Genomic DNA, 25,769 nt, shown 5'->3' with positions numbered 1-25,769 from the left:
TGCACTAAATTCTCACTTGATGGCTGCATTAATTAGGAGCTCCCAACAGGGGACAGTATGGAAGCTCTCTTGCCCTATGAGAACTCTTGGAAGTTAAAGAAAAATAAATAAGGCGGTAGTGTGGGGAAGGAGCATGAAAAAAGGTGTATCTTGATACGTGAGGAAGCCAGGTCTTGGCGTGTCTCAGAAGGCTGAGTGACACACGCCCACACCTGAGCACGTCTGCTTCAATCCATCTTCCTGTGACAGCTTCCCTGTCCCCTTGACACACACGCCAGGACTTGCACTTCCACACCCAGAAACCTCCAGGCAGCCACAGCAGGGTTCACAAGCTGGCAAAGGAACTTTGTGCTGCCTTAAGATAGCCCCTACCTTCAGATGTTCAGCCTCCTCCCTGATGGTAGGGGGGCAGAACATCACCTCTTGTCCTGCTCAGTCTGTTCTCCTCACCCCAGGACTGCCATTCCCTTTTCCTTAGACTCAGATACACTTCCCCTTTTCTGCTCAAAGTGATGGACAGGGCACAAAAGGTGCACGAAGGTCAGATGCATTCTTCAAGGAAACAGGGCCTGCTGCAGATGGAACTAAGTATAGAGAAGACACAAACAGCTTCTCTTGGAGAACCCCAGTGCTCTCATTTAGTAACCTTGCAGCAATTCTCCTGCCTGAGTGGGGTCATTTCAAGCATGTCCTAATGCAGGGAATCGTCCAGTCTTAAACACAAACCCCTCAGGTCCACCAAACTTAGCCACTGTTTGGCTAAGTATAAGCTGGGATCCAGCCCATGAGATTTAGACAGTTTCTAGGCAATCAGGTAAAATCACGGAATAGCGAATATTTGTACATCCATTTGTCAAAGGTGGCACAAACATGTCCAAGGGAGAAGAACTTGCGACTCACAATGCAATTTTTCCTACTACTTGCACAACCTGCGCTTCCCCAGACATCCAGAAGATACACAGACAACTCCTTTCATGTATTAAAATGATTAATCAGCTATAAATTCATTATTTGAAATGCTATCACTGCAGTTTTGTGTCTTGGAGATCCCCGTGACCTTTGAAGAGCTCTGTGTACCAGTTAGCTGGTTTTGTTCCTGTAGCAACAACTACTAGTGCTTCCAGTCAGTTCACATTCCTGTAAAACCACACTTCTCTTGTCCCCAAATATTTTGGAAGTTACTCGTTAAGCTAACAAACCTCAAAAGCACCATAAAGCACACAGAGCAAGTCAGTAATTGCAGAGTGCTGGGCACAAGGTCGGTCTGCAAAAAGACTCCTTTTGTTTGTAAAGCCCAATGAGAAGCGAAGTGAGAGGTGAACTGAGGTAGGAACGCTGCAGACCTGCCAGTTCTCCCTTCTGGGCAGAGGCTCACTGTCCTGCCTGTCCTCCTGCTCCTTGGGAAGCCACCTGTCCCTGTCTGAACACCAGGGAGCCTGGGCAGGCTGATGGTGCCACGCGTGGCTGTGGGGCTGATCCCCAGCACGGCAGCTGGGAAATCCAGCAGCACCAAGCTGTTTGCTAGGGTGGAAACCCACAAGCCTTGCACAGCTCCTCCATGCTCTTGCTTCTCCAACTCCAGAGGCAGCTGCTAAAAAAATTCTAATTCTGGCACAAGTTAGCAGCTGTGGCCAATTTCAGTCAAATAAGCAAAATGCTCACCTAGTGCCAATGCCAAGTGTGCTCCATCAGGTTAAATGCCCATGATATACCACACATTACTCTTCAACAAACTGTGCTAAATGGTATGGAATGGCAGTCCATAAGGGTGTCTTTCCCAACAGTCACCTTGGAAAATTTCAAACCAAGGGAGCCCTAGCAACCCTGCTGCTACTGCTGAACTAGGCTCTCTGACCCCATGGTCCAAAGCAACATCCAGCTGCACATCCCAGGCAGATTCCAGGCCTGAGAACTGGTGGAGTAAAGCACAAAGATGAGAGAACTCAAGGAGTTTAAGTTTCCAATCGCCAAGACACGTAAAGGAATAAAACAATCATCTCAAAAGCAGCAAAATCACACTCGATAAGCTGACGAGCCATCAATCCAGGACGGTGGGACTCCTGCTCACATTAACAGCAGTGCAATTGCAAGCCAAACACACTAATATATGCAGAATGCCAGGTAGTTATAAATAGATTGGTTTCCTAGGTCGTGATTTCCAGATGAAATAATGTTTTCTTTTAGGCAAAACAGCTCAGTCTTAAAAAAAGCCAGGAAACTATTTTAAAACAAATTTCCATGCCAAAACTTGGCTTTGACATATGGAGAATGATTGGAGACAAAGCCCATTTCAAACACAAAACTCTCATTTCTAATGGACAAAGCGAATAACAAGTACACAGTTGTGTAAGGGGCTTACAAAACCAGAACACATCAAAACCTGCATATTTTGTAGCTGATTCTGAGAAATCAACCATGTCAGCTGTTGGATAACAATCGCCAGAAGAAAACATCTCAAATTAAGTGAGATAGTATCTCTCTACAGACACATATCAAAATTAACAGGGAGCACAGAGAAACAATCATGGAAGACATTTCATAAGCACCTGGCACGCTATCATTTTTCCCCAGGCACAGAGCAAGCACATCCATTACAGAACTCGAGCCCGCCCAGGGTTTCCTATTGAGAAATAACATTCAGCTATGGCAAACCCGCCCCAGCCAACACGCCAGGAACCTCAGTTCAACCACAGGGGAACACACCACACATCCAGAAGACATCGTCCTGTCTCCTGCCTTCACGTACACTGGCCCTTCCAGACACTCCTGGTATTTTTATTTTTTTTTAACCTTTTTTTTTTTTTTTGAGGAAGGTAAATTTGAACTCTGCCTTGCAGCTTTGTATTATTCATTACATAATTGTTACGTTTTATTAGAAATATGATCTATTATGGCCTTGAATATGGTAACTTAAATGACATTGAAAATTAGATTATTCTGATTATTAGAGAAGTGAGAAAGGTACTAAGCATTTGTAAGGCTGATAATCAATCAGTGTATCCATGTGAGTGCAATAAAAATCAATCAGGAGCTAGTGCGTTTAAATCTAATTTTTTAAGCATGACATTTTCTTCTGAGTTTCTTTTTTAAATGTCACCCTTTTCTACAACAGTGATTGATTCTATCCCCAGGGATAGTTAACTCCAACTGTTTTATTCATTGCACTGAGCTCTTGTATCCAGTCTTTTCTAAATATCAATTTAATGACAACAATAATATTTTTATCAAAATGTGAAATTCAGAAATAGGCATTCAAAACAGCAAGAAGCACGGCAGTACATTTAAACTGCTAAAAATACCAGGGACCTTTTAACTAGCAAGCAGTGTACTTAACACAGAAAATGGTGGAATTTTGTGTCCCTCCCATTTTCTTTTTCTTTCCATAAAAGAGAAGGCCAAGGATTTGCTTGTTTAAAACATAATTCATTTAGAAATGTTTCAGTAGTGAACAATGAATCACTGGCTATAGGGAGCCTGTGAGTAATTACCTATGCCTTCAAAATAACCTTATTAGGCTATTGTAAGTATAGGGGAGACCTTTGATACCTATAGCCTTAGGGCCCCTATTTTTCCATTCATGCACAGGGGATTTATATGGTTATATCCTGACGAAAGCAACACATCTCCCATTTATGTGTGAGGATAACTGTGGGGTTAATATATCAGAGCTGAGTTATAAGAACAGGTTTCATTATATGAATGAATGATACAAATGGATGCTCTACAGCTTTATTTAACTGGCCTGAAACTTCACCTGTGGTTTCAAGGATTCTCATCAGTCTGAGCAATTTTATTTTAGATGTGAAATTTGGCACCTGCTGTTGACACATCCCTGAAATATTAGTAACTGGAATGAGCAAAATAAAGGAGTTTCTCGTCCTTTTAAAAAACCCAATAGAATCTGAAATCAGACGTAGGACCAAAATTGAAAAGCCAATGCAAAACAACAGGCTAAAAAATACCCCTTGAAATTAGCTGGAAGGTCTGCCTTTGGTATTATTTAAATTTTTACATTCTTGCACTATCTTTTTTTTTTTTAAGACATCCAGAGGCAAAATCAGCAGCTATCATACTTGGGATACTTAGAGCTTCCAATCCAAGATCCAAAACCACTGCTGAAGGAAACCAAATGGTTCTACAGGCACATTTGTCTTGAATGTTGCAGAAGGACAGGACAAAAAAAAAAAAATCAAGCCAACCAAATAAACTCCAAAAAACAAACAAACAAACTCCCCTCCCAAACCCACCAGAATCCCATAAGCTGTTTTCAAGTGTATGAACATACCAACTAATGCCTACCTTTATATTTCCTATAGTATTTTGGGAGTGGTTCAAGGTCTGCAGAACATGCCAAACAGGGTACTAACTGCCCAAAGAATAGAAATCAAGACCCCAGAAATACAAATGGAATGCCCCCCACACTCCCCAAACAGGTCCTAAGAACAAATGAGAAATTAAGAAGTTGTAAAAACAGAAAGACAGTAAACAAGTGGAAAAAAACCCCAAACAAACAGAAGAAAATGTGTTTTGCAGCACATGGGTGTGGGCAGGTAGAGGATGAGGAGCAGCTGAGTCAGAGGCAGGACAGACAGGGCACAGCACCTGTACCAGGGGTTGGACTGAAAGCAGACTCCTCGGTGTCCCTTACCATCTCCCCACATATTGCAATCAAAGTAGCTGGAGAGATGGGATTATACATTAAATGATGAACTGTTTAAATAGCATTTGCCCTGCGATTTCCATTTTCAAAGTGCTTTAATATCATCAACTAATTGCCAGTGTGAAATAGGATAATCCACACGCTCCAAGCAGCTGATGCTTAAACAGCTATTGAAGGTTGTTAGCATTAACAATTGCAGGCAGAATAAATCACTAATATTTCCTGTGAAGACCCACCAACATATCTGCCATGGAATTAGCCTAGCCATGCTCATTGACTCGGACAAAATTTACTCGCTGGTATGTTTCCATCTGTATTTCACATAGGCCTCACCTCAAGTTACTTAATATAGCCAGAAATTCCCATATGTGAGATGAAGTATCTCCACATGCAGGTCTTGCAATGTCCCTGTGCATCTTGTGCAGCTGCTAAATTAAACTACACTTGTCATTCGCTCCTCACTCCAATCATGCCCCATCTCTCTCAGTATTCTGCATGAAATCAGTCGCTTCCTTACTCTCAACATAAAACCTATGATTTTTATTAAGATCTACCATGCCACTTGCAACAGGTTTGCAAGTAACTGTGTCACCCAGTGGGTATTTCCAGTCTTTCCCTTCCCCGCACAGCGCAGGAGTGGGAAGGAGCTTTGGGAATCCATCTGGGGAGGGTTCCTAAATTTACAAGCTTCTGCAGGTAACCCACTGAGAAGTGCCAGCCTGTGGCAGAATTCCCATGAAACTAAAACCCTCAGGGAAGCAAAGCATTTTGCTTACTATCTACTGTTTTGGCTGCCAAGACCCCAGTGCATTTATTACTAACTTCTATGGCAGTCTAGATAAAATGCGGCATGCAGATGGTTAAATCAAAATACTCTGGGGAAATGGAGGACAGCTTTTCTGGAATTGCAGTGTCTTAACACATTAGCTAAAAATACACAAGCCCACAAACACAAAGTGATTATTCTTTCTCTTCCTTACAGCTGAAGTGACCAAATGTATACGCAGCAGTTGAAAAACTCTTCTAAATACTCAGCCTGAAAATAAATTTCTATTAGGCTATAATGCATTTCTTTTACCATAGGCTGGGTGAAGAAAAAAATCCCTAAATTTCAAACTCTGAACTTTCAGTCAGAAATTACTGAGAGGCCATTAAATCTGTCTCATCTGATTTCAGCTGTTGAGGTGCCCTTTCAAGCTACCTTCTCAAAGCAACTGCCCTTTTGAGCTATAATCTTGAAGCCTGGTACACTAACTCTTTATGGATAACCGATTATGAGCAAAAATATCCTGAATCTGCCCTTTCTCTCCAGGGTCATCAAAAGGTAAATCAGTCTACTTATCTACAAATATTACATTAATTTCTCTTAGGAGACAGTCATGGTAGTACGATGCCTCGCAACTGGGAGATGCTGGGGTTATCCAAAGTCCTCATTTCAATTTGCTGGGCATTATCCACGACCACCAATGACCAAGGAAGTGCATGGCTGTAAGCTAAGACCTGACACTGCACACTATCCCTGCCCACTGCCAGCCTGTAACTTCATGTTTCAACCTGCCACAGCTATTTTATTTCTTATCCTAACATACACTGAGGAAAAGAAGTGACTTATTTTTTACTTAACTAGCAAGCTACCTACCATGACAAATTGCAGCCTCTTTCCTGACAATGCCATCAACAGACTCCTTCCACAAAATAACTTTACATAATAAGCCCATTTATTCAATGTAATGAATGAGTCCCAGCTACAGGACAAATTCTAGTCATGCATGATAAAACTGACTTTATGGGACAGCAAATGGAAAGGCTACCAAAAAAAGGAGGTGAGCTGGAAGACCCCTTCCCTTTGCTTGCACATAGACACATGGGACTCAGGGCAATGGCTCCCCAGAAGAAAGAGCAGAAGTTTAGGAGCAATACCAAGACAGTGTGTCACTGCATTTCTCCCTTTTATTATGGGTGGTTTCACACAGTGAACACAGGCTGGCTTTCCCTAAACAGGGTTCACTCTCTACATTATTCACCAGAATTAAAAATAACAGCCCCAACTTATGCCCACTGCTGTTTTTGTCTTGCAGTGGTGCTACTCCACCGATCGCAGCAGAGTCCTATTAGTGTAAAGCTACAGCAGCGTGGTGGGAGATCAGCTCTAATATCTGTATCTGCAGATGGATAACACCGCATTCATACCTAAGTTTCATTTCTTTGTTTTGCCCCCAAGGCTGAATTTCACATTCGTACCTCCTGGTGGCTTGTGCAATTGTGTAAAGGTGCATCTAGCGAGAGAGCTGCCAACTGACAACACGTCTGCAGGGGCTCTGCGTGCGCGGGTGCTCCGCCAGGCGCGGGAGCGCATCGCCTCCCGCAGCCGCAAACTGAGCTCGTGGAGGCGCAGGAACAGTTGTTCCCGGCATGTCTGAAGAAAGGGAGCTGCAGTCTTGAATCGCAGCGCTTGTCTGTGTTACAGCCTCGGCAGCTTGCAGCCCTGGCCTCCCACTAGGCCAGGGACAATAAAAGCAAAGAAATAGCTCAGAATCTATTTACCTATTCCTCCGAAGCAAATGTGGAAAACACACTATTATGAGCTTACACACATTCCTTCCTAAATGCAAAAGCTTGTTCATGCTCCTACTATTACAACAAAACAAAATAGAATTGGGACTGGGAGGTTATTCCCATCTCTCAAGGTGCCAGGATTGGCACCCAAAGTGGAGGGCAGCAAGGCCAGAGCGTGCACCCCACAACCATGCTCAGCTGCCCTGCTCAAGCTTACCCTCTTGGCTAGCTGAAGCAGCAGGAGAAGGGAAGAACAGTATCATTTAGCCAGGTGGACCAGAAGCGCTGCTAGATCAGCCAGAAAAAATTGCCTGTTTAAGCCTCACACTGATGCACAGTCCAACACAGCTGGTGGGCACACATCTGCACTGGCCAGGGGGCTTGGACGGCAGGTGGGTTTGATGTTTTTAAAGAACAGTGTGTGTTGTTAAAGCTGTTTTGCCATAATACTACTAAAAAAGCTTCATCAAATGGGAAAGTAACATGCCCAAACAATACTGTTGCATCTCACTGCATTTTAGTGTGTTGTTTACATCCTTTCCCTTCCCAAAAGCTGAGCAGTTGGAATAAACAATCTGCAGATTTGTTGTTGGGGTGGGGCATTTTTTTTGAAGATTACATAGTCCTGTTTTCACCAACTGTAAACTAAGGAGAAAGCAAGGAGTGAAGTCAGGGGACTTCTTTTTCTTTCCATCTCAGGATTTCAGGAAAGCCACTCCAAGCGAGCCAGCAGTCTCCAGGAAAGCCCTACTGAAGCTGGCTGCTGCCACAGGTAAACAAGTTTATTCACTTTCAGCTTCAGCTCTCACTGCCCACCCCGAAGCACTACACCCGCCAGCTGAGGCACTAAAAAGGCCTTTGCCTCCCAGGCTTTTCTTTGGATCCCTTTCTGCCCATGCATGGCATAACTCGGCTCTGAGCTCCAGCCAGGCTTCACAGGCAGCAGCTGAATCCCCAGCTCACTTTGGGAGCTCTGCTCCTGGGACAGCAGCAGGCTTTAGTGGGACTCTTCAAAGCAAAAGGTGCCTGGGAGACAAAGGCCCTTGTTTTTGCCTCTAATAAATATTCCTCCATCCATAATTCACATGCAAAAATACTGCTTCTCATCTATTAGTGCAGGCTCTCCAGACATCTGTACTCCTGCTTTATGTAGAGGCAGAAGCATCACAGCATTACAGGCTCGAATTCCCTCAGCACACCTGCAGCAACCTCAGCTGTTTCAGCATTCACATTATGACATGAATCACTCCACAAGCCTGCACCTAATTATCAGACTGTCTATTTTGATATATTTTATCTTTCATGTACAATGCCAAAGAAGTTCTTTAAAAATACATTCCAAATATTCTTTCATTAAAAAAAAAAAAGGCAAAAAAAAAAAAAGCTTTCTTGTCTGGGACTAAAGTTCTGAAATAGCAGGAGTAAGTGGACCAGATTATTTTAAAAAGAAAGCATGCTAGTAACTACAGAACTGGCTTAAAGGGCTTAATTCTGTCAGCCAGGGTCAAGCAGAATCAAATCCTGATTTCTCCATAAGATCTTTTAAATATCCCCAGAAAAGCCAGCACATAACCTTTTTACATTAAGTGCTTTCACAGCACACCAGACCAGCCTGATGTAGTGATCACACAAGAAACAAAGCAGACAGACACTTGTTTCCAGGAAATATAAAGATACTAAGAAAAGCAGCCTCTTTATTTTTGATTTGAAATCAAAGTGATTACTGAGTACTCTGCAACTTCTAGGGCAAGATTTAGTGCACACAAGGGAGTTAATTTTGAGAAGGCAAACAGGCAGCAGGTCAACACAGAGTTAACTCAATAAAATAATAATTTCTACTTGGATAAACTGACCTAGTTTTCCCAGACTTCTCCATGAAAACAAAGGATGCAACTTGGACATGAGATGACATCTGAAAGGGAAGCCAAGGGCTGGGCAAGGAGACCGAATTCAACACACAGCTGTTCCTTAAATGAAGGTGGTGGTCCCCAGTTGGCACTAGAAGTGACTACCCAGCACGGATCATCTGGCATTACAGGTGGCTGCTAACCCCATTGTATCTCAGTGATGCTGATGACAAATCTTTCACATCTGTCACCAGTGTGGGACTGGGCCCTGAACTCATTGCACACAGTCTGGGTGCCTGTGTCCAGCGAGGATGGTCTTCTCCAAGACTGTGGCAAGTGCAAGATGAAAGATGCACTAACAGAAGGGTTTCTATGAGGTCCTCAGGATGTTGTTCTAGGGTTACAACCCCCACGGGAAGCATGAGCTAAAACCTCAAGATTTCCAAAAGCAGAGGTTTATCAGTTCCTAAAAAAGCTGATGAACATCCGCCTGCCCATCCAGCTGCAGAACTGCCCAGACCACCAGGGTGAATGGTAGACACAGTACAGCCAAGCCCCCCAGGCCCTGGGATATGCAACATGGAGGACAGGAACAGACCAGGCTCCTTCCTGGCCCCCCTTGTAACTCATCCCAAGGTTCTGCAAATCTGAACACAACAGACAACTCTTCATTTTGGGATTCAACCCAATGTTATTTTCAGCAAAGCTCTGTTGTGCTGGAACACCTCCAACCAGCTCAAGTTAAACAATTTGCCTAGAGAAAATGTTCAATGAAGGGGAAACATAAAAGTATGCACAGAAAGAGGCCTGAGTCCCCCTCTTTTCTAATCCATCACACAGCATTAGGGATTAAATACTCATTAAAATGTATATAATAAACTGTTAAGACAGGGTATCTAGTGATTCTTCTTAATTGCCTCATTTTTCCCACACCCTGGTTTCTAGGGAATATTTGTAAATATTCCTCCTCCATTAGTGCAAGGCCCCTGTACCAGAGAGTTACCTCCCTGCCTCACTGCCCCAGCCAAGAAAGAAGACCCCAAACCTCATGGGTTTGTACTGTATGCTCTAGGAGTGGCAGCTGATATGCCTGTGTAGTTTATGTATGTTCACACTTTACAATGCCTGAGTTCTAGTAGGAATAATGTTCCTAATAAACATGTGAAATAGCTGTAGCTGACTCAGAAAACAACAGGAAAAGTTGCCAAGAAAAGGCTTTGACTCTCTTTTGAGGACAAACAGGATTTAAGCCTTCTTCAGAACTAAAGGAATAAAATATTTATGCGTATTCTCCTCTGTCCTTGTTTACTTTTCCCTGTGTTATGAGAGAGGTTTGAACATAAAAGGGCTTCTTTTTCTTATTAACAACTATCCTCGTGCTTCTATTTATTGTCTTTTTATTATTTGCATTCCTTTTCCATTTAAAATTATTTTCTGGGTGTTCTGATTTAATAGCAGTGTTCACCTGAAGAGGCATCCAAAGAAGGAGCAGGGAGGAAAGTATGCATTGAGCTTCTCTTCCAAATTACTGACAGGGAAAATCAAACATCTTTCTTGTAAAAATGTGCTGTCAAAAGGCTCTTATGAACTAACAGTCACTTGTTCCAGGGATCTGGATCACTTGGGTTTGATCCCGGAGCTATTCAATGGGATAACCAGATAGTGCAGCAGAGTACAATGTGGACTACAAGACCAAACACACACTTAACTCTGGACCTCCTCACCAATCTTCACAAGACTCCTAATTGGAAACACAAGAGCTCCCTGCCCAAAAGCAGTAGCCTGGTACTGTCAGAGAGCAACTTAAGTTCCTCTAAACCTAATGCTTCACCTTCCAGCATCAACAGCTTTCCCGTATCAGGAAAAAAACCAATCATTCATTCTTGAATGAAATTTCAGATGTGATGCTTTTTTGAGTGTCTTTCCCCAGTTATGTCTCCACTACAATCAGCACATACCATGTCACAACTCACCTAGAAGAAGTGCTGTGGCAAGAACGACATAGGAAAGATAGTCCTTGCAAGAAGCACAGCTATGGTGCAGTGAGGGATGCTGAACATGTGAGGTGCAGCAGTTCAGTGCATAAGGATATTCACTTACTGCTCATTTGTTCTCCTGGGCTCATGCCTCCTCTACTGGTGCCTCCACCTTACAAAATGGCTAAGACCTGTGCAATGCCACTATCAGCCTTCTTGAGAGAGAGAAGAAACTCTTGTGTATTAGCCAACATACTTAATTTTTATAACTATAAAAATTAGATCTCAATCTTTACCACTGCAACATTCTCTAGAAGTACACAGTATGTAAAATCACTGTACTTCATAAGACTACATGTAGCTTGTGGATTCTGTGAAATGTAAAACTCCCCATAAACTTCAGGATTTCCTAGCAATTTCCATTTTTTCTGTCTCTCTTCCATTGTATTACTATTTCCATGATGCAAACTGTAAATCAGCTTGTTGGAAGTTAAGAACAAGGAGAGATGGGAGGAAGCAAAGGATTTGCAGCAGCACCCATTGCACCAGGGCTGAGTGACAGCAGAAAACCTGTTAATGATGGAAACAGGAGGAGACAGAGCAGGTGAAAACAGTGTCCCTGGATCGACCAGAGTGTCAAGGAATGATGTCCTCTCCTGCTCCTTCAACCGTGCAGTGACATCTTCACCAAAACCACCTGCAAAGCGAATGGAGCTCAGCTCTCTGCCAGGGACCTGGCACCCCTCAGCCATCTGACAAACTGTGTGTGTGCCTGCCGCTGAAAGTGTTTCTAAAACACTTTATCACCCAGTATCATTCAATGTTTTAATATTGTAGTATCTCTGCAATGTTTTAATCCATCTTCACTGCTAAGTTTTCCTATTTAATTTAAGGCTTTTTTTCCCCCAAGCTCTCAAGTTTTACAGTAAAGAGTTTCCCAGTTTTCAAACACATCAAGTTCTGCCTTCAAGAAAATACTTCGGTGGAGCATCCACCTCCTTAACATAGGAAAAAAAAACAAAAGTGAAAATGGACAACACTATCTGCCAGTATTCCTTCTTCCCCCAAGTTTAAGAACAGCAAATGTTTTAAAATGTAACGCATTGAAAATGATAAAAATGTAATATGCTTTGTTAGTCTGTTATTGTCAATGGTTTGTAAAGTCCTCTCTCAGAGGATTGGACTTAAATCATTCATTAACTTGAAGATGATTGCTTTGTCCTGCAAAGGGGGAAGAACATGGATTTCTCAGATGTAACCCAATTTCCTAACAAAAACAACCTGATGAAATTCAGTTACCAAAACAATCTATCATACCCTAAACAGAAGTGTAAATAAATTAAATTACAAAATGAGCTCCTACACCAAAGTCTTACTTTATGGAGAGTTTTAAAATTAACATTTTACTTGCTTCGAAGTTTGAGGAAAAAGAAAGAAAGAAAAGTAGGTCAGCATGTTTCCCCAGCATGTCTTTCTGACTCCATTAAAACTGTCTGTCAGATGACTAACCATGCCTGTAATCCAACTAAAAGCATGTTTGCTTTCTGTTGCACTTTTTGCCAGGGGAAAGGAAGAATTCCACTTAGCTTTAACTCTGAAATTCAGGTAAATGTCTCCAAAGTCAGACAATTTCCTCACATTTATTTACCAAATCTGTTTATATCAACAACAAGCAACTGGTTATGGATGCATGGCACTGAGAAATGATCCCACAGCTCATTAAATGCCGATCAGCCACAGGCACCGCCTGTAGGGCTTTAAGCTACAACTTGTAGAAGTCAGGTTTCAGAGCTGTTGTCTGATTGACAGACTTTTCATGAGACCTAGATTTAAACATTTAAGAGCTTTCAGAAACAGGCAAGCATGCAAACAAATACTGGAGTAAAATAAGATGGGGCAAAACCATTTCTGTTCATTTTGGGCTAGAGGACATTAAAAATTCTAACGCCTTATGATCTCTCTTTTTCCTTTTATAGAATTGGCAGCTGAGTGTTATTTAAGTTTGGATAGAAAGGGTGCTATTTCTACTCCTTGTACACCATCTACTTTAAAAAATCCTTTACACTTTCCACATGAGCGCTGTAGAACTGGAAATTAACTGTTCCGATGTATTTTAAAACGAGCATGTGATACAAAGTCAAACTAAAAACAAATCGAGGCTATTTTTAGAGCCCAGTCCCAGGGCCAGCATCGCAGCAGGAGGAGCTGCAACGTGTCAGTCGGCTTATCGCAGGCACGGCAGTGGAAAACTCCCTCTGCTCTAACAATTCATCCAGCAGATGAAAGCGAGAGCCTGACAGCAGCAGAGGGAAATCCATGGCCTTGTCTGCTTATGGAGAGATCTTCCTAAAGCGTCTTTGAGCGCTTACGGGTTTCTGAGTGCCTGCTTTCCGTCTTCCACACCATCAGCACGGGAGCTGCTCTCCGCAGAGAGGCCAGGGGAAGCTTTGCTGCTTGGCCCTTCGCAGAGGCACCCACCCCGTGCAAGACTGTCTGCAGTAAAGCGATCACCAGGAGAACAAAAGTTTGTGGATATAAACCAGCAGGAAGAGATACACACTCTCCCATTTGTTTCTTCTGAGGAGAAGGACCAAATAAGCCTCTCCTTTGATAGAGAGTCCTTCAGGAACATTCGGGTTGCTGCAGTTCAGACTTCCCAGAACTCTTGGGAACAATTTACTTCATTTCTCATGAACCTTGGCTACTGTAGATAACATTTTCAGGTTGGCCTGACAACCAAATAAGCCATGTTTAGCTTCAAGGCCCAGAACACTGGCAATTTGCTCGTTCCCAGACTGATATTTATCTCATTGACATTTCTCCATCCTTCGGATTCAACATCCCAAAATAAAAAAAAAAAAAAATAGGGGGAAAAAAAGGAGCATTCAAAGGGAGAAAAAAGATACCAGAGAAACCAGAAGGGCCAATAGAAAGCACAAGCCACACAGCACAATGGCAATTAGAAAGAGAGATGCAAAGATGCCCCGCGTCCCCAAACAACAAAATGATCCGAATGAGGAATAGGAAGCAGTGAACTGAGTGCATAAAGGAAGAATGGAAGCTCTGAAACAAAAGCTTTTGAGGTCATGGGACTGGGGTCTCAGCAGTTATGTCCGCATGACAAAGCAAATGTGGCCTCAGCATCATTCTTAGGAGAGCAAGGACTGGGAAGGGACTGGCTACCTCAGGGTTTCCCATCTGCTCTAACAGCAGCATTGCCCAGCACAGGACAAGGCAGAAAGGATAACCAGGGTTTTCCTTGCCACGAAAGCAGCTGGGATACTAAACTGAAGAAGAGGCAAAGGCAACCTGCAATGGCAACACAAATGCATAGAGCCAGTGTCTTTACATGTACAATTTGGAATAATGCTATGAACCAAAGCAGGGGATGAGAAATAACAGAAAAATGCTAGAAAAAGAACAAAATCTATGTTGAGAAGAGATTTTGTAAGAGATACCTGCCCAAAATGTCTGGGAAACTGATGGAAAACGTCTGATGAATCCTAAACCACCCCAAAAGTGTAAAATGAAAACTAAGACCCGTGTCAATGCCAACTGTTCTCAAGAAAAAGCCCCATGTCCAGAGAAGGACTTCCTCAGAAGGTGACACATGCCAGGACTGCCACAGAAACCTGAGCTGCAAGCACCAACAGACTCACTATGGGTACCTTTAAAATCAGAATGGCTTCAGCAAGGTCTGTGGACTTTGCTAGAGCACAGAGTAGTAGCGAGCACTTCTCTGGCGTGTGATGCAGATCTAAGCAGAAATTAGACTGTGTGTGCATTATGCTTTTCCCAGGCTCTAGTTACCTTAAGTTTCACCTGTAATGAAAGAAAAGTTACTTGTGCAAGGACTCTGTGCCACTCAGCTGAGTATCTTCCACACGACATGATTGAGAGCCTTTCAGAAAGTCCTTTCCTAAAGCACATCTCTTTTAGAGCATGGTTGTGTGTGGCAGTACAAATGATTAGTGTAATAACTTTAGAAGTGTCACAAATTTAATAAAACACCTTGTTAAGCAAAAAACATAAGAAAGGCACACATTTACAGTCGTCGAGGACTAGGATTGATGGATGCAGACAAAGGCTGCAGAGAGCACACGAGCCCTGGTAACTTCTGCCAGGATCTGTGTTGTCATAGAGACAGCAGAGAGCGTTGAAAAGTTCACAACGGTAGCTATACCTTAGTGAATAAGTCTTAATGTAACTTCCAGCTGAGGACATGTAATCAATCTCTGTATGAGCTTATTGAAGGAATTCCCTTTATGCTTACTCAGTCCTCAAGAGCCTAAAATGAGGGAAAATATTTTAAAATATATATTTACTACTTTTGAAGACAAGCCAAGCACTTCTTTTGGACTGGGAGAGTAGGGATGGTAGTGGCAGGAAGATAACCGTTTCTTTTGAAAAAGAAATTATGTAAAACGTGAAAAACTTGATATTCAATTAAAAAAAATCCCCAAACACTAGCACCAACCAAAAGAAAAAGCAAAGAAATGGTAATTCTAGAGCAGCCTGGCAAGTTTGGCCACACGCAGCAGTTTCTTCCCCTTTCCCCAGACACTTTCCTGGCAAAGGTGGTTGCAGCCCTGCTGCTCTTCTGCTGTTGGGTTCAATCAACTCATCCCCTTTTACACTGCAAAACACAAGACTTTCCCTGTTCTCTCTCCCCTCTTCATGCCTTTCTCCTGGCATCTCCCTTTCCAGTGGCATTTGACCCCTGGTTTACCTTCCTCAGGGCAGCAGCACCCCGTGACCTTTCTTGGGTCCCTGCTCCAGGCTGTGTCCCACCACTTGGGAGGTATGGGACACTGCAGCCCACAACGAGCAGCACAGAAACAGTGCCAGGGGTTGTTTATTGGCTGAGGTCTTCAATTCTTAGCTTACACAATTATGGGGTTTCTATGCAAGTAAGGGGGAAAAAAAATTTGCAGCACTAGCATGCTGCAGTTTAAAGTTACAGCTATTTGCATAATGCCTGAAAGGCAAGGAATAGAAGAAAAAGAGAACATTAGGACGCTATTCTTACCTTTCCCTAACATTTTAGGATATAAAGATCAGACTAATTACCAGACAGTCTTGAGCTGAGCAGGGTTCACTAATCACACTCCGCTTGAGGAATTAGGAGAGAATTTACTTAGCCGCATCATGAAAGGTGCCAATAAATTGTTCAGCTGGAGAGTTAACATAATAAAAAAAATAATTTTTTATGTTATTTTCTTTAGCAGTTTATTAATTGCTGCCTGAAATACTTTTCTGAAACACAACGAGCTGCAAATGAATTCATGGGCTATTAATCTGCTGTACATGGCACTGGAGGGAAAGCTCATTAGGTGAGTTGATGCAATTACTGCTATTACATAACCATCTTCACAGAACATAGAGTAAATTATGGATAATAACATTCAATCTAAGTTGCTCCTTTAAACATTAAAGCTGGCAAGTGAAAAATCAGGGGTATGCAAAATCAGGGGTAAAGGCTAAAACACAGAAGAAGCAGACCCCAAAAGGAGAAAGGAAAGCAGATCTGCTTCTTTGAAGACAAAAAAACTACGCTTTTTTTGAAGATAAAAAAAGCAAGAGATGTTTATTTAACCATGGGAAACAATGCACAATAAGTAGAACACAGTTCTCTACAAGAGAATTTTAATTGTATGTAGATCATTTGCAGCCACCCAGCATAACAAAGTGTGCATTATCACTGGCAGAGCACAGGCTGACACTAGAGCACTGTGGTTTTTATTGCAGGGAAGACCCTTCCCCTTTAGCTTTGCTGTCATCTTAAAACAATCTCCCCATTAGTGACATTGAGAGTTTGGCATTAACTTTTAAAAGTTTCCAAATTTTCAACCCAAACAAAAGAAATTACAAGATTTCCTATCTGATTAGCAACTGAAAAAAAATCTTCAAAACAATCTGTCCTTAAAAAGCAAAATTAAAAATATGTGATCTCTATGGTTTGGGCATAGCTTCCCCACTAACTGTATTTCCAATTCTTAATTTAATTGGTATTTTCACAGTTTACATCTTTCTACTTTCAAAGCACTCACGATACAAGGTCTCCCAGCCCCTGTGAAAAGACGTAATTTTCATCTCTCAAGACAGGAAAGACAGAATAATCAGCTTGTATGGTTTAGAGAGAGGAATTAGTCCCAGAACAGAATTCAGGGGTTTGTGATTTCTACTCTGATATTTAGCTCCTGCCTCTCGAGAAAGCAAGTTAACAGGCAAGGCAACTACTCTGGAATTTTTGAAAAAGCCCCCAGCCACTCTGTGGTATTTAGGCATCCAGTTAAAAATCTAGCCTGTAGCAAAGCAGAAACAATTCCTAAATCCAGTGCTTCCTGCTGGCTAAAAAGAATAAAACAACCCCAGTTCAGTTCTGACTAACATCTAAATAAAGATTGCATGCATTCTAATTAGTTTACTTTAAAATGACATCAGTGAAATCTGCATGAACTTCCCAAATGCAACTATGCAGACTAGCCCTCCACTTAGCCACTCACTGTGGATGGAATCATGCTTCATTAAAGAGACTGAAAAAATTAAAGAGAAATAAAAAATACAAACATGACAGTTCCTCAAGTTGATGTTTCCTGCTTGCCAATTTCAACTAGAACAAAAATAAGTAAATCCATTCAATCTATTGTTCAGTAGCAGAATGTAATCACATGTTCCAAGAAGCATGAACATTTAAATATTATAAGACCCAAGTCTGTGACAAAGAGTAACAGACATTTCTGGGCAAGTTAAAAAAATCCCCAACAAATACCGAGCACAGAAACCAGATTCTCTCCTCTTCATGATAATTCCCCTGCATTCCCTCCCTTCCTCCTTCCCTTCCTCCAGAGAGGTTAATTGTAAGCAGATTTGCAAATCTGAACATTGCTTCAGTGCACTGAAGTAATCTGGAACAATTCTGGGCCTTTACAAACATAATTTCACTCTATTAGAGCTCACTGCAGACAAGATTTATGCCAGTATAGAGAGGGCTTCTCTACATCACACCCTAGTACGTGGGCTGCGTTGTGTCTGAGGGGACCCCAAAGATCATCAAGTACAGTGACAGTCCCTGCAACCCACACAGTTTATGAAAAAGGATGGAAGTGGAAGCGCTGCTGGGCTAAGCTGGGCAGTTGCGGCAGAAAGGAGCTCCATTTTCTTCCCCTTTATACCCTACCAAAAAATCCAGTTTAGGCTCTCTTTATGAGCAGGCTTCACCTTACAAAGTGACTGCTGCAGCATCCTGCTTGAAAGAGTCCATTCTTGTGGGCGAGTTTTGCCCAGCTTCCTGCGTGCTCCCCTAATTGCAGGAGGCAGCGCCGAGTGTGACCCCTGGGCAGCTCCTGAGCACCCAGCGAGCGGCTGGCGGGCACCTGGGGTCACACCGAGGATGGGGCTTCAACAGCAGCCTTGAGATCACGTAATAGAAGGGCAAAGGTTAGTTTCCTAAGGCTCTCCATCACATAATGAGCCACTGTCAGCCTGTGTAGCCTTCTCACTTCAGCAGCAGCAAGAAAAGAATCCTGCATGATCACCGTTTGTCTCGATGTGGTGATTCAGAACACCAAACAGATTGGGAAGTTACAAAGGACAGAAGAGGTCTGGAGTGGGGTCCAGAGCCTCAGCTGCACCCACACTGCCCTAAGCACTCCTCCAGGAGCTGAGGTGGGACAGCCATATAACAACGCCCAAACCTGGTGCGGCGCTGGTGGAGGGACTGGCTCCAGGCCCTGAACCGGGAGCTGCAGCTCAGGTTTCAGTGACAAAGCTCTGGAGTTTCTGAAGGAAGGGTATCTGATTAAAGACAGCAGGGTTTTATTTCAAGCTGTGTTTTGTCCTGTTGTAGGATGATAAGGCAGTCATCACTAAGTCGTTTCCCCTCACACTCTTTGTCTTGCCTATCTGGAGCACAAACTTTTTGCAACAGGGACTACACAATGAAAGATGGTCCCTACACTAGTGGGATCCAGTTTCAGCAAGTCTTGCAGATATTATCACAAGGCAAATAGCTCCAGTCCTGCCCTGGAGGTAGTGTAGTTATTGACCTCTTGATCAGATCTGGGGAGTAAAATGGGGTCGAAGATAGCTTTTTTCCCCCTACAGGAACAAAACAACCTATAGAGAAATGCAAATTTGCTGCATTCCTTTATCATCTCACTTCATTCTCTGAAACAAGATAAAGGCATACAAGAAATGCTCAGTATCTCTTCTCTTTCAAACACTGTACCCCCATTCTTAAACCTCTACGTATCACACTGGCTATGCACCCAGTTCCCACCTCTCCTCTGATGTTTGTGAGGAACACTTATTAAGCTCAAAGGGAGCTGCATATGCAGGTACTTTTGCATGCCCTTTAAAGACAGAACAAATAAACACAGGACTGCAGCTTTTAAGCACAGATTACTCTGTATACTGAAAACCAGTATCTACTCCTCCTTAGCTCCTGGGAACAGACCTTGGGGTTTCTATTTGCAGGTGCCATCATGATTACTTTCCCCAACTGGGACTGCTTTGAGCATTGTAGGCTTGTTTCCCTGTGAGATTTCTCTGATACTTTTTTCTGTCCTTTGTTCATGGCTTTCACATTACAAGATAACAGAACTGTAAGAAGACAAAAAAATAAAATGTGAATAATGCACTGGGGGAAAAAGAAAAACCTCTATCTGGTAAGAAAAAGCTGAATGACAGATGTGCCTTTGTTTACATAAACTTCTAAAGAAATGGAGTTAAAATCTAGAGATATGTATGAAAGAAGGTCAGATAAGAAAATAGTTTCTCAAATCTCTTAAGAGATGAAAAGCTCCTGTTTATGAAGGGATAACACAGAATCACTTCAGACTTAGTTCTTAAACCCAGAAGACAAGACACACTGCATTCAAACTGATGACATTTAAAATAATTTCCCTGTTCCCTTACAAATGCCTTCTACAGAAATGCAGCCAGAGGACATCCCTCACTTTTCTCCAGGATCCTCTGTTCCCCCTCCAACCTGTTATCCCCTTTTCAGTGCCTGTACAATTTTGAGATAAAGGCAACTGCCAAAGGGCAATTTCACTTAGTTTACCCCAGAAAACAGGCAGAGCAAAACCTTAATTCCTGCTGGCAAAGCTCCAGCTACCCTATGGGAAAAAACAATCCATCACCTAAAAGGCAGTAAGTCTTTCTAGTTTATCCAAAGTAACTTTGGTTAACATGTTGGAAATACTGCTGATACTTCCAAAACCTACTCCGATGTGACGTTACAGCATTTAATAAGATTACTATTTCACGTCAGCAATAAAGTCCTTAGGAACTCAAGACCCTCAGGTGAGAAAAGTGCTTTTTCTTCTCTTCCAAACTACATCATACTGTTTTTATTAAAAACAAAAAAAAAGCAGCTTCATGTGCACTTAATATGCAGTGAAAGAGCTATCAATAAAATCCTCCTCATTTAATTTCGTATCTTTGCATTTTAGCCTACCTTCTCCTTTACTCCCATCATAGTCTCCACTCCAACAGATCTATACCTAAGTACAGATAAGTGCGCTTCAGGCACACAAGAAAACCCAACACAGACAGTGAATTCATGGAAATCCTAAGACCTCCTCCCTTAGTAGCTTGAAACTTTCCAATATCCAGAATTTCACATTTCCATGAAAAGGAGCTGGAAACACAGCACAATGGTCCAAAGGATGTACCTGGTTCTTTCTCCACCTCTCAGCACTCTTTCTCTGACAGGAGAGGGTGAGAGAGAGAAATGGCATACAGTGAGGAGGGAGAAATGCAACTGTAGGACCTCCAGCTCCTGACCAAGTACAGAAAAGGGAATTACTGGGATGCCCCACACCATTCAGAGATGTAAAATGCTGAAGATGAGAACCAGTTTAAATCACAGTTCAGACATAAATGCCTCATCATCATCAATTTTTCTTTTTCTGTGATCTTATACTCTCTCCAAGAAACTCTTGTGGGTGAATTAAAGTTAAGAACTGGTTGGGCAATTTTCCTTCCTCTCTTATGCACACACTGCAAATTTCTGTAGAGGTTATTACTGGTATTGACCTACTGACACCAGGAACATCGCTGATAGAGGTAAAAACCCTCAACAATCAAACAGATCACTACACCAGAGACTTTTTTGCTACTGCAATCAATCCAATCAAAAATGAGAAAGTTTCAGAAGCATTACCCCATGGGATCTGAAAAAGGCATCTTTAGCTATATTTTCAGTCTTGATGGGGATATCAATAAACTGGAAAAAAGAGAGTATCACATATTTCTACATAAATATTTTAAAATGTTAATTTAAAGGGCAAACCAGAGATTTCTACAAAAGAAGGGAGGGAGAGGAAAATCCTGTGGGGTTTTGGTGTGCCTTGCATAGTCAGATTTACTGGCTTTGCAGGTTTAGAGAAGAGCATTTGCCAGCTCATTTCACCTTTCAGAGAGGGTCCAGGCAGTAAGAACACACAGCTTTTAGGCTGCAGTGTTAAGGACTCAGAAGTCTGTAAATACAGGTCTAAAGTTGTGTAACAAATTCATACTCCTTTTCCTCCATACAAATGCAGATATTGGCTTCAATCACATAATTGCATAATCATTTTTTTTCCCCTTAGGACTGACTGCCACATACATGTAGGATATGACAAACAACAAATTGTTTCTGAGACAACTTACATTCTTTGGACATTCCCACTTCAAAGCACTTCTGTAGTCTGCAGTACTGGCAGCGATTTCTGGTAACTTTATTGATAACACAGTTTTTATCTCTGTGACATGTGTAAACCATGTTCTTTTGGATACTCCTGCGGAAAAAGCCCTGGAATCAAGAAAAAAAGAAAATCAAGTAAGCTTCTGAGCTTTCCATAAACCATTGAGGCAGGCATGTTGCTTTAAAGCAACAAAACTAATTCAAAGTTATGGCTGGAATATGGCATCTTTAAAGACTCAGTCTTACTATAATTTAGTACTGTTTGTTGCAACATAAGACTCATCTCCTAAATAAAAACTAATTATCTGATGCAACCTAAGGCCAAAATAAACAAAGCTAGAACTAGTAAGAGCATTCAGGAAATTAAGTTCTGGATTTTACAAAAAAAGCTCAACTAAAAATTGTTTGAGCTTATGAACGTAAGTAATGAGTTGGGTAAACAACAGCCTTCCTAACAGATCCACTTGGAAGTCAGACACTCATCCAATAACAAACAGACTTACTCAGCCTGAAGGTCCCATCTATTTTTGTTACTGCAGAGACTCTCTAGTTTGAAGACTGCACCTCAAAAGAGAAATAATCTGAAACCCAGGTCTCTTAACTGCTGAAACTCCTACAGCAATTAATGAGGCTTCTGCAGGTGAAAGAGTTCCAGTATCAGGTTATTGAGTTGTGAACTTGTAAAAGTTGCCAATTACAGCACTTTTTTCTTACTCAGATACAGCTGTGAAAATAATCAAGTAATTACAGTGATCTTGAACAGAAATTAAAGAAACCTAGAGGTCTGGTTTGTACTTAAGGAACACCATTTAACTGAAATCCTCCTTCAACAAGTGAAAAACAGAAAAATAGCCATAAATGGTAAGGTTAGGTGGCACAGAAAAAAGTCAAAGCCCAAGTTAATTTCACTAAACCCTAAGCTTTAGATAATATCATGTAATAATGAAGAAAAAAAAAAAGAGGATTACTTTAAGCATTTTAGAGCTCAACCCACAGATATTCAGGAAAAGTATTTCTGCAACAGACATTTGGAAATTTGACAGCACTATTTAACCTTCTCACTCAGATTTTGAAAATGGTTTCAGCAAGCACCAGGGTCAAATTTCAGTCAACATCATAACATTATGGAAGAATAGTTAGCAATTTAATATTTGTTGGAGGGCTTGAGAGGTTAAAACTCTTCAACCAGCCACATGTTTATACCCTACAGGGAAGCTGTAAACTCGATGCCGCAGACGATAGCTCTGTGCCCACAATGCATTAGTCTAAAGATGCAATCATGGGAAGCTATAAAACTGGCTCTCCTCAAGGTGCTCACCAAGACACGTGTGCAGCTCAAGAGACAAAACTCCCCTCAAGAGACAAAACTTCAGAGCTGACTGAGAGACTTTCTGGCTATATGATCAGGGAGTGGTAGGGCAGGCAGCAAGGGCTGGTCATAAATTCCTTGCACAACCAACGTGCTATAGGTGCTAATGTTATGAAAATACCTCAGATTCACTCAGAACTGAAAAATGCCTCCTTAATCACGTAACCCCTGGCAAAAGTTTTCTGCAGTTCTTGCACAGGCAAGCCTCATCCTGAGGTTAGCTCCTCTGATTTAGGAGATATTTATTACTACCATCAAAGTGGTAAATAAAAACTCTCCAAATCTTTTCCTTAAGCTACTGGACCCAGAAGAAGAATTTAAAGCTATTTGTTTGGATAATTAAAACCTTTCAAGTTATTAATAAACACTGCTATTTCATATTCTACACTTCTGATCACTAACACTGCTTCAATTGTTGCAATGGCAAGTATGGCAATTGTATGTACATTTGTTTACTTGCCAAAAAGAAAATTTATGGCAATATTCACTCCTTTCTTGCTTTGATATTCCCCTGTGATGCCTGGGTCTGGGGTAATTGCTGATATGGCTAGCAACAGTGAGGCACCTATGGCATCTATTTTGGTTTAATTCAACAGGCAGAAAATGTGAGCTGTGCTGTCTCTCTATAGCTTATTTGGCCATCATTTTCTAGCTGGAAAGACACAGGATAAACCAAAACTGCTAACTTCTATGGCAGCCACCCAGCCTAATCCAGTGCTGCTGCAGGTGATTTAACATCCACAGCCACCAATGGCATTACTCTCCTACCACCAGCCCGACAGGGCAAGAAACAAAACGGCCCAAATGAAACAAGTCACCCAATACTGGGAAAAGAAGAGACAGTCTTCTCTAAATGCATCTGTACTCTACCAAAATATAACCAGTAGCTGATGGCATCTACTGATCAGTTGCTGTGATATATAGCTGCAGGGTGTGCATCCTTATAACCAGGGTTTAATTACAGCCCATCAGGAAGGAAAGCAGAGGAGGCTGCCTAAGTCCTTACCAGACAAACTTGACCACACAGTGAAGCTGAAAAATGTGATCCATCTGCAGACAGCAAGTATAAAGCATTCATGAACTCATTACTAATAAAAAAGGCTTAAGAAGAACAAATTTGGAAAAGGCAGATCTCCAGGTCGAAATGAAGTCAGTTTCCTCATCAGCCTAACCTCCCCAGGCAATGTCCTCCACAGAGTGAAAGACATAGAGAAGGATACTAACTGTGGAAGCTTTGACTGCTGTTTGACAAATTACTTTTTAAGACCTGTATCTGATTTTCTTCCCGCACTTAATCATATAACCTAAATAAAAATGAAATTGTTTACACAAAATATTCAAGTGAAAAAAAGGTGTAATGTGGTCCTGGTCAAAGCTAAGAACATTATTCTCAACAATGTATTAGTGCCCACTCACCAGTATTCTTCTCAAAGTCAGCATTGGGATACCATTCCTTGTAACATTTGTGACAAACTAATTTTAAAAGATCAGCAATACATCATCAAAAAGATTCAATTTTTACATTTTCCTCAGGACAGGCACTAAGATTATAATTATCTTTGCACCCCAAACCAAGCTGGGACAGGAACTCAGGCACTGGTGGATGAGGAGCACCATTTGCTCAGCACTGGGGCTCAGTTTCCTCACCCACCCAGAAGCCTGGTGTGGTGCAGCCACAAGTTATGGATGGCACTGAAAGCAGGGCCATGCTCAGAGATACTTCCTGAATCTGGGCTGAAAAAACAGTGTGTCCTGTCTTTCCCTCTGCAGGGTTTGGACCCCGACTGCAGCTCTGCAGAGAAAGAAAACTGTGCAGGACACAGAGATGGCAGAGCAGGTGCCTGCTGCCCAGTTAAACTGAAAAGCACAATTATACCCTTTCAAGGCTGGGCTCCAAATAGCACAGGTATAATAACTGTGGCTTTTTCAATAAAAATACTGAAGTTAGAAGCAAGCCTAAGTTTTCCTGCAAGTGCTTTCTGTCAAATGACTCCCATCTGATCTCACAATCCCAACAGTTTCTTCTAAAACCAAGAAAATCCAAACGTGACCTGATGTTAAGAAGTTGTCAGAAACTTCAGAGACTGAAAACCACCACTGCTTATAAATGAATCAACTTCTAGTGCCTACTGGCTCTCGGGAAACAATATACTAGCAATGATAATTCAGTCACCTCAAAATGAATCTGTTTGGCTGAATATTTACATGAGCCATTTTTTATGCAAATATTTTAGCATCCCATCCAAATTAACACCCTGTGATGAGAGATGAGACACTCCAGTGCCAAAAACAATCACAAATGATTTTTTCTTTGTAATTTAAAAAGCCTTATGAGTATAAAAAAAAATCCCATTCTGTGAGACATAAAGCATTACTGTCATACATAATTGTTTTTGATAGCACCTACAAAGTAGTTAAATTTAAAGGAGTGGAAGCTACTGAAGGCCTATCAGGAACAGTGATTTACTCCAATATTCCTTTTATCCATAACTTTTGAAAGGAACATGTACCTTGTGTTTTTATTTTAGAAAAGACAAAGCTTGTGGAAATCGCACTTTTGAATTAATTCTGGTTTTCTGAGCTGCTTTTATCAGCATCCTTTACAGAAAACATTTTAGACCAACACTTCAATTTTTAATCTCATCTTTTCTGTGTATCATGCCACGTT

The 25,769-nt window shown here is 41.7% G+C and overlaps 1 protein-coding gene across 7 annotated transcripts in view; it reads right to left on the bottom strand.

Annotated features, from left to right (window-relative positions):
- RARB (retinoic acid receptor beta) overlaps positions 1 to 25,769 on the bottom strand; it is a 313,198-nt gene that overhangs the window by 23,707 nt on the left and 263,722 nt on the right. For all 7 annotated transcript variants that reach the window (XM_063154628.1, XM_063154663.1, XM_063154646.1 and 4 more), the window contains one exon: positions 21,699 to 21,840. In XM_063154628.1, coding sequence (XP_063010698.1) covers positions 21,699 to 21,840 — 142 coding nt within the window. The remainder of the gene's footprint in view (positions 1 to 21,698; positions 21,841 to 25,769) is intronic.

Source organism: Melospiza melodia, chromosome 1 (assembly GCF_035770615.1).
Source record: "Melospiza melodia melodia isolate bMelMel2 chromosome 1, bMelMel2.pri, whole genome shotgun sequence".
Classification (NCBI taxonomy): Eukaryota; Metazoa; Chordata; class Aves; order Passeriformes; family Passerellidae; genus Melospiza; species Melospiza melodia.
Note: the sequence above shows the minus strand (reverse complement) of the source record. Positions and strands in the feature narration are given on the sequence as shown.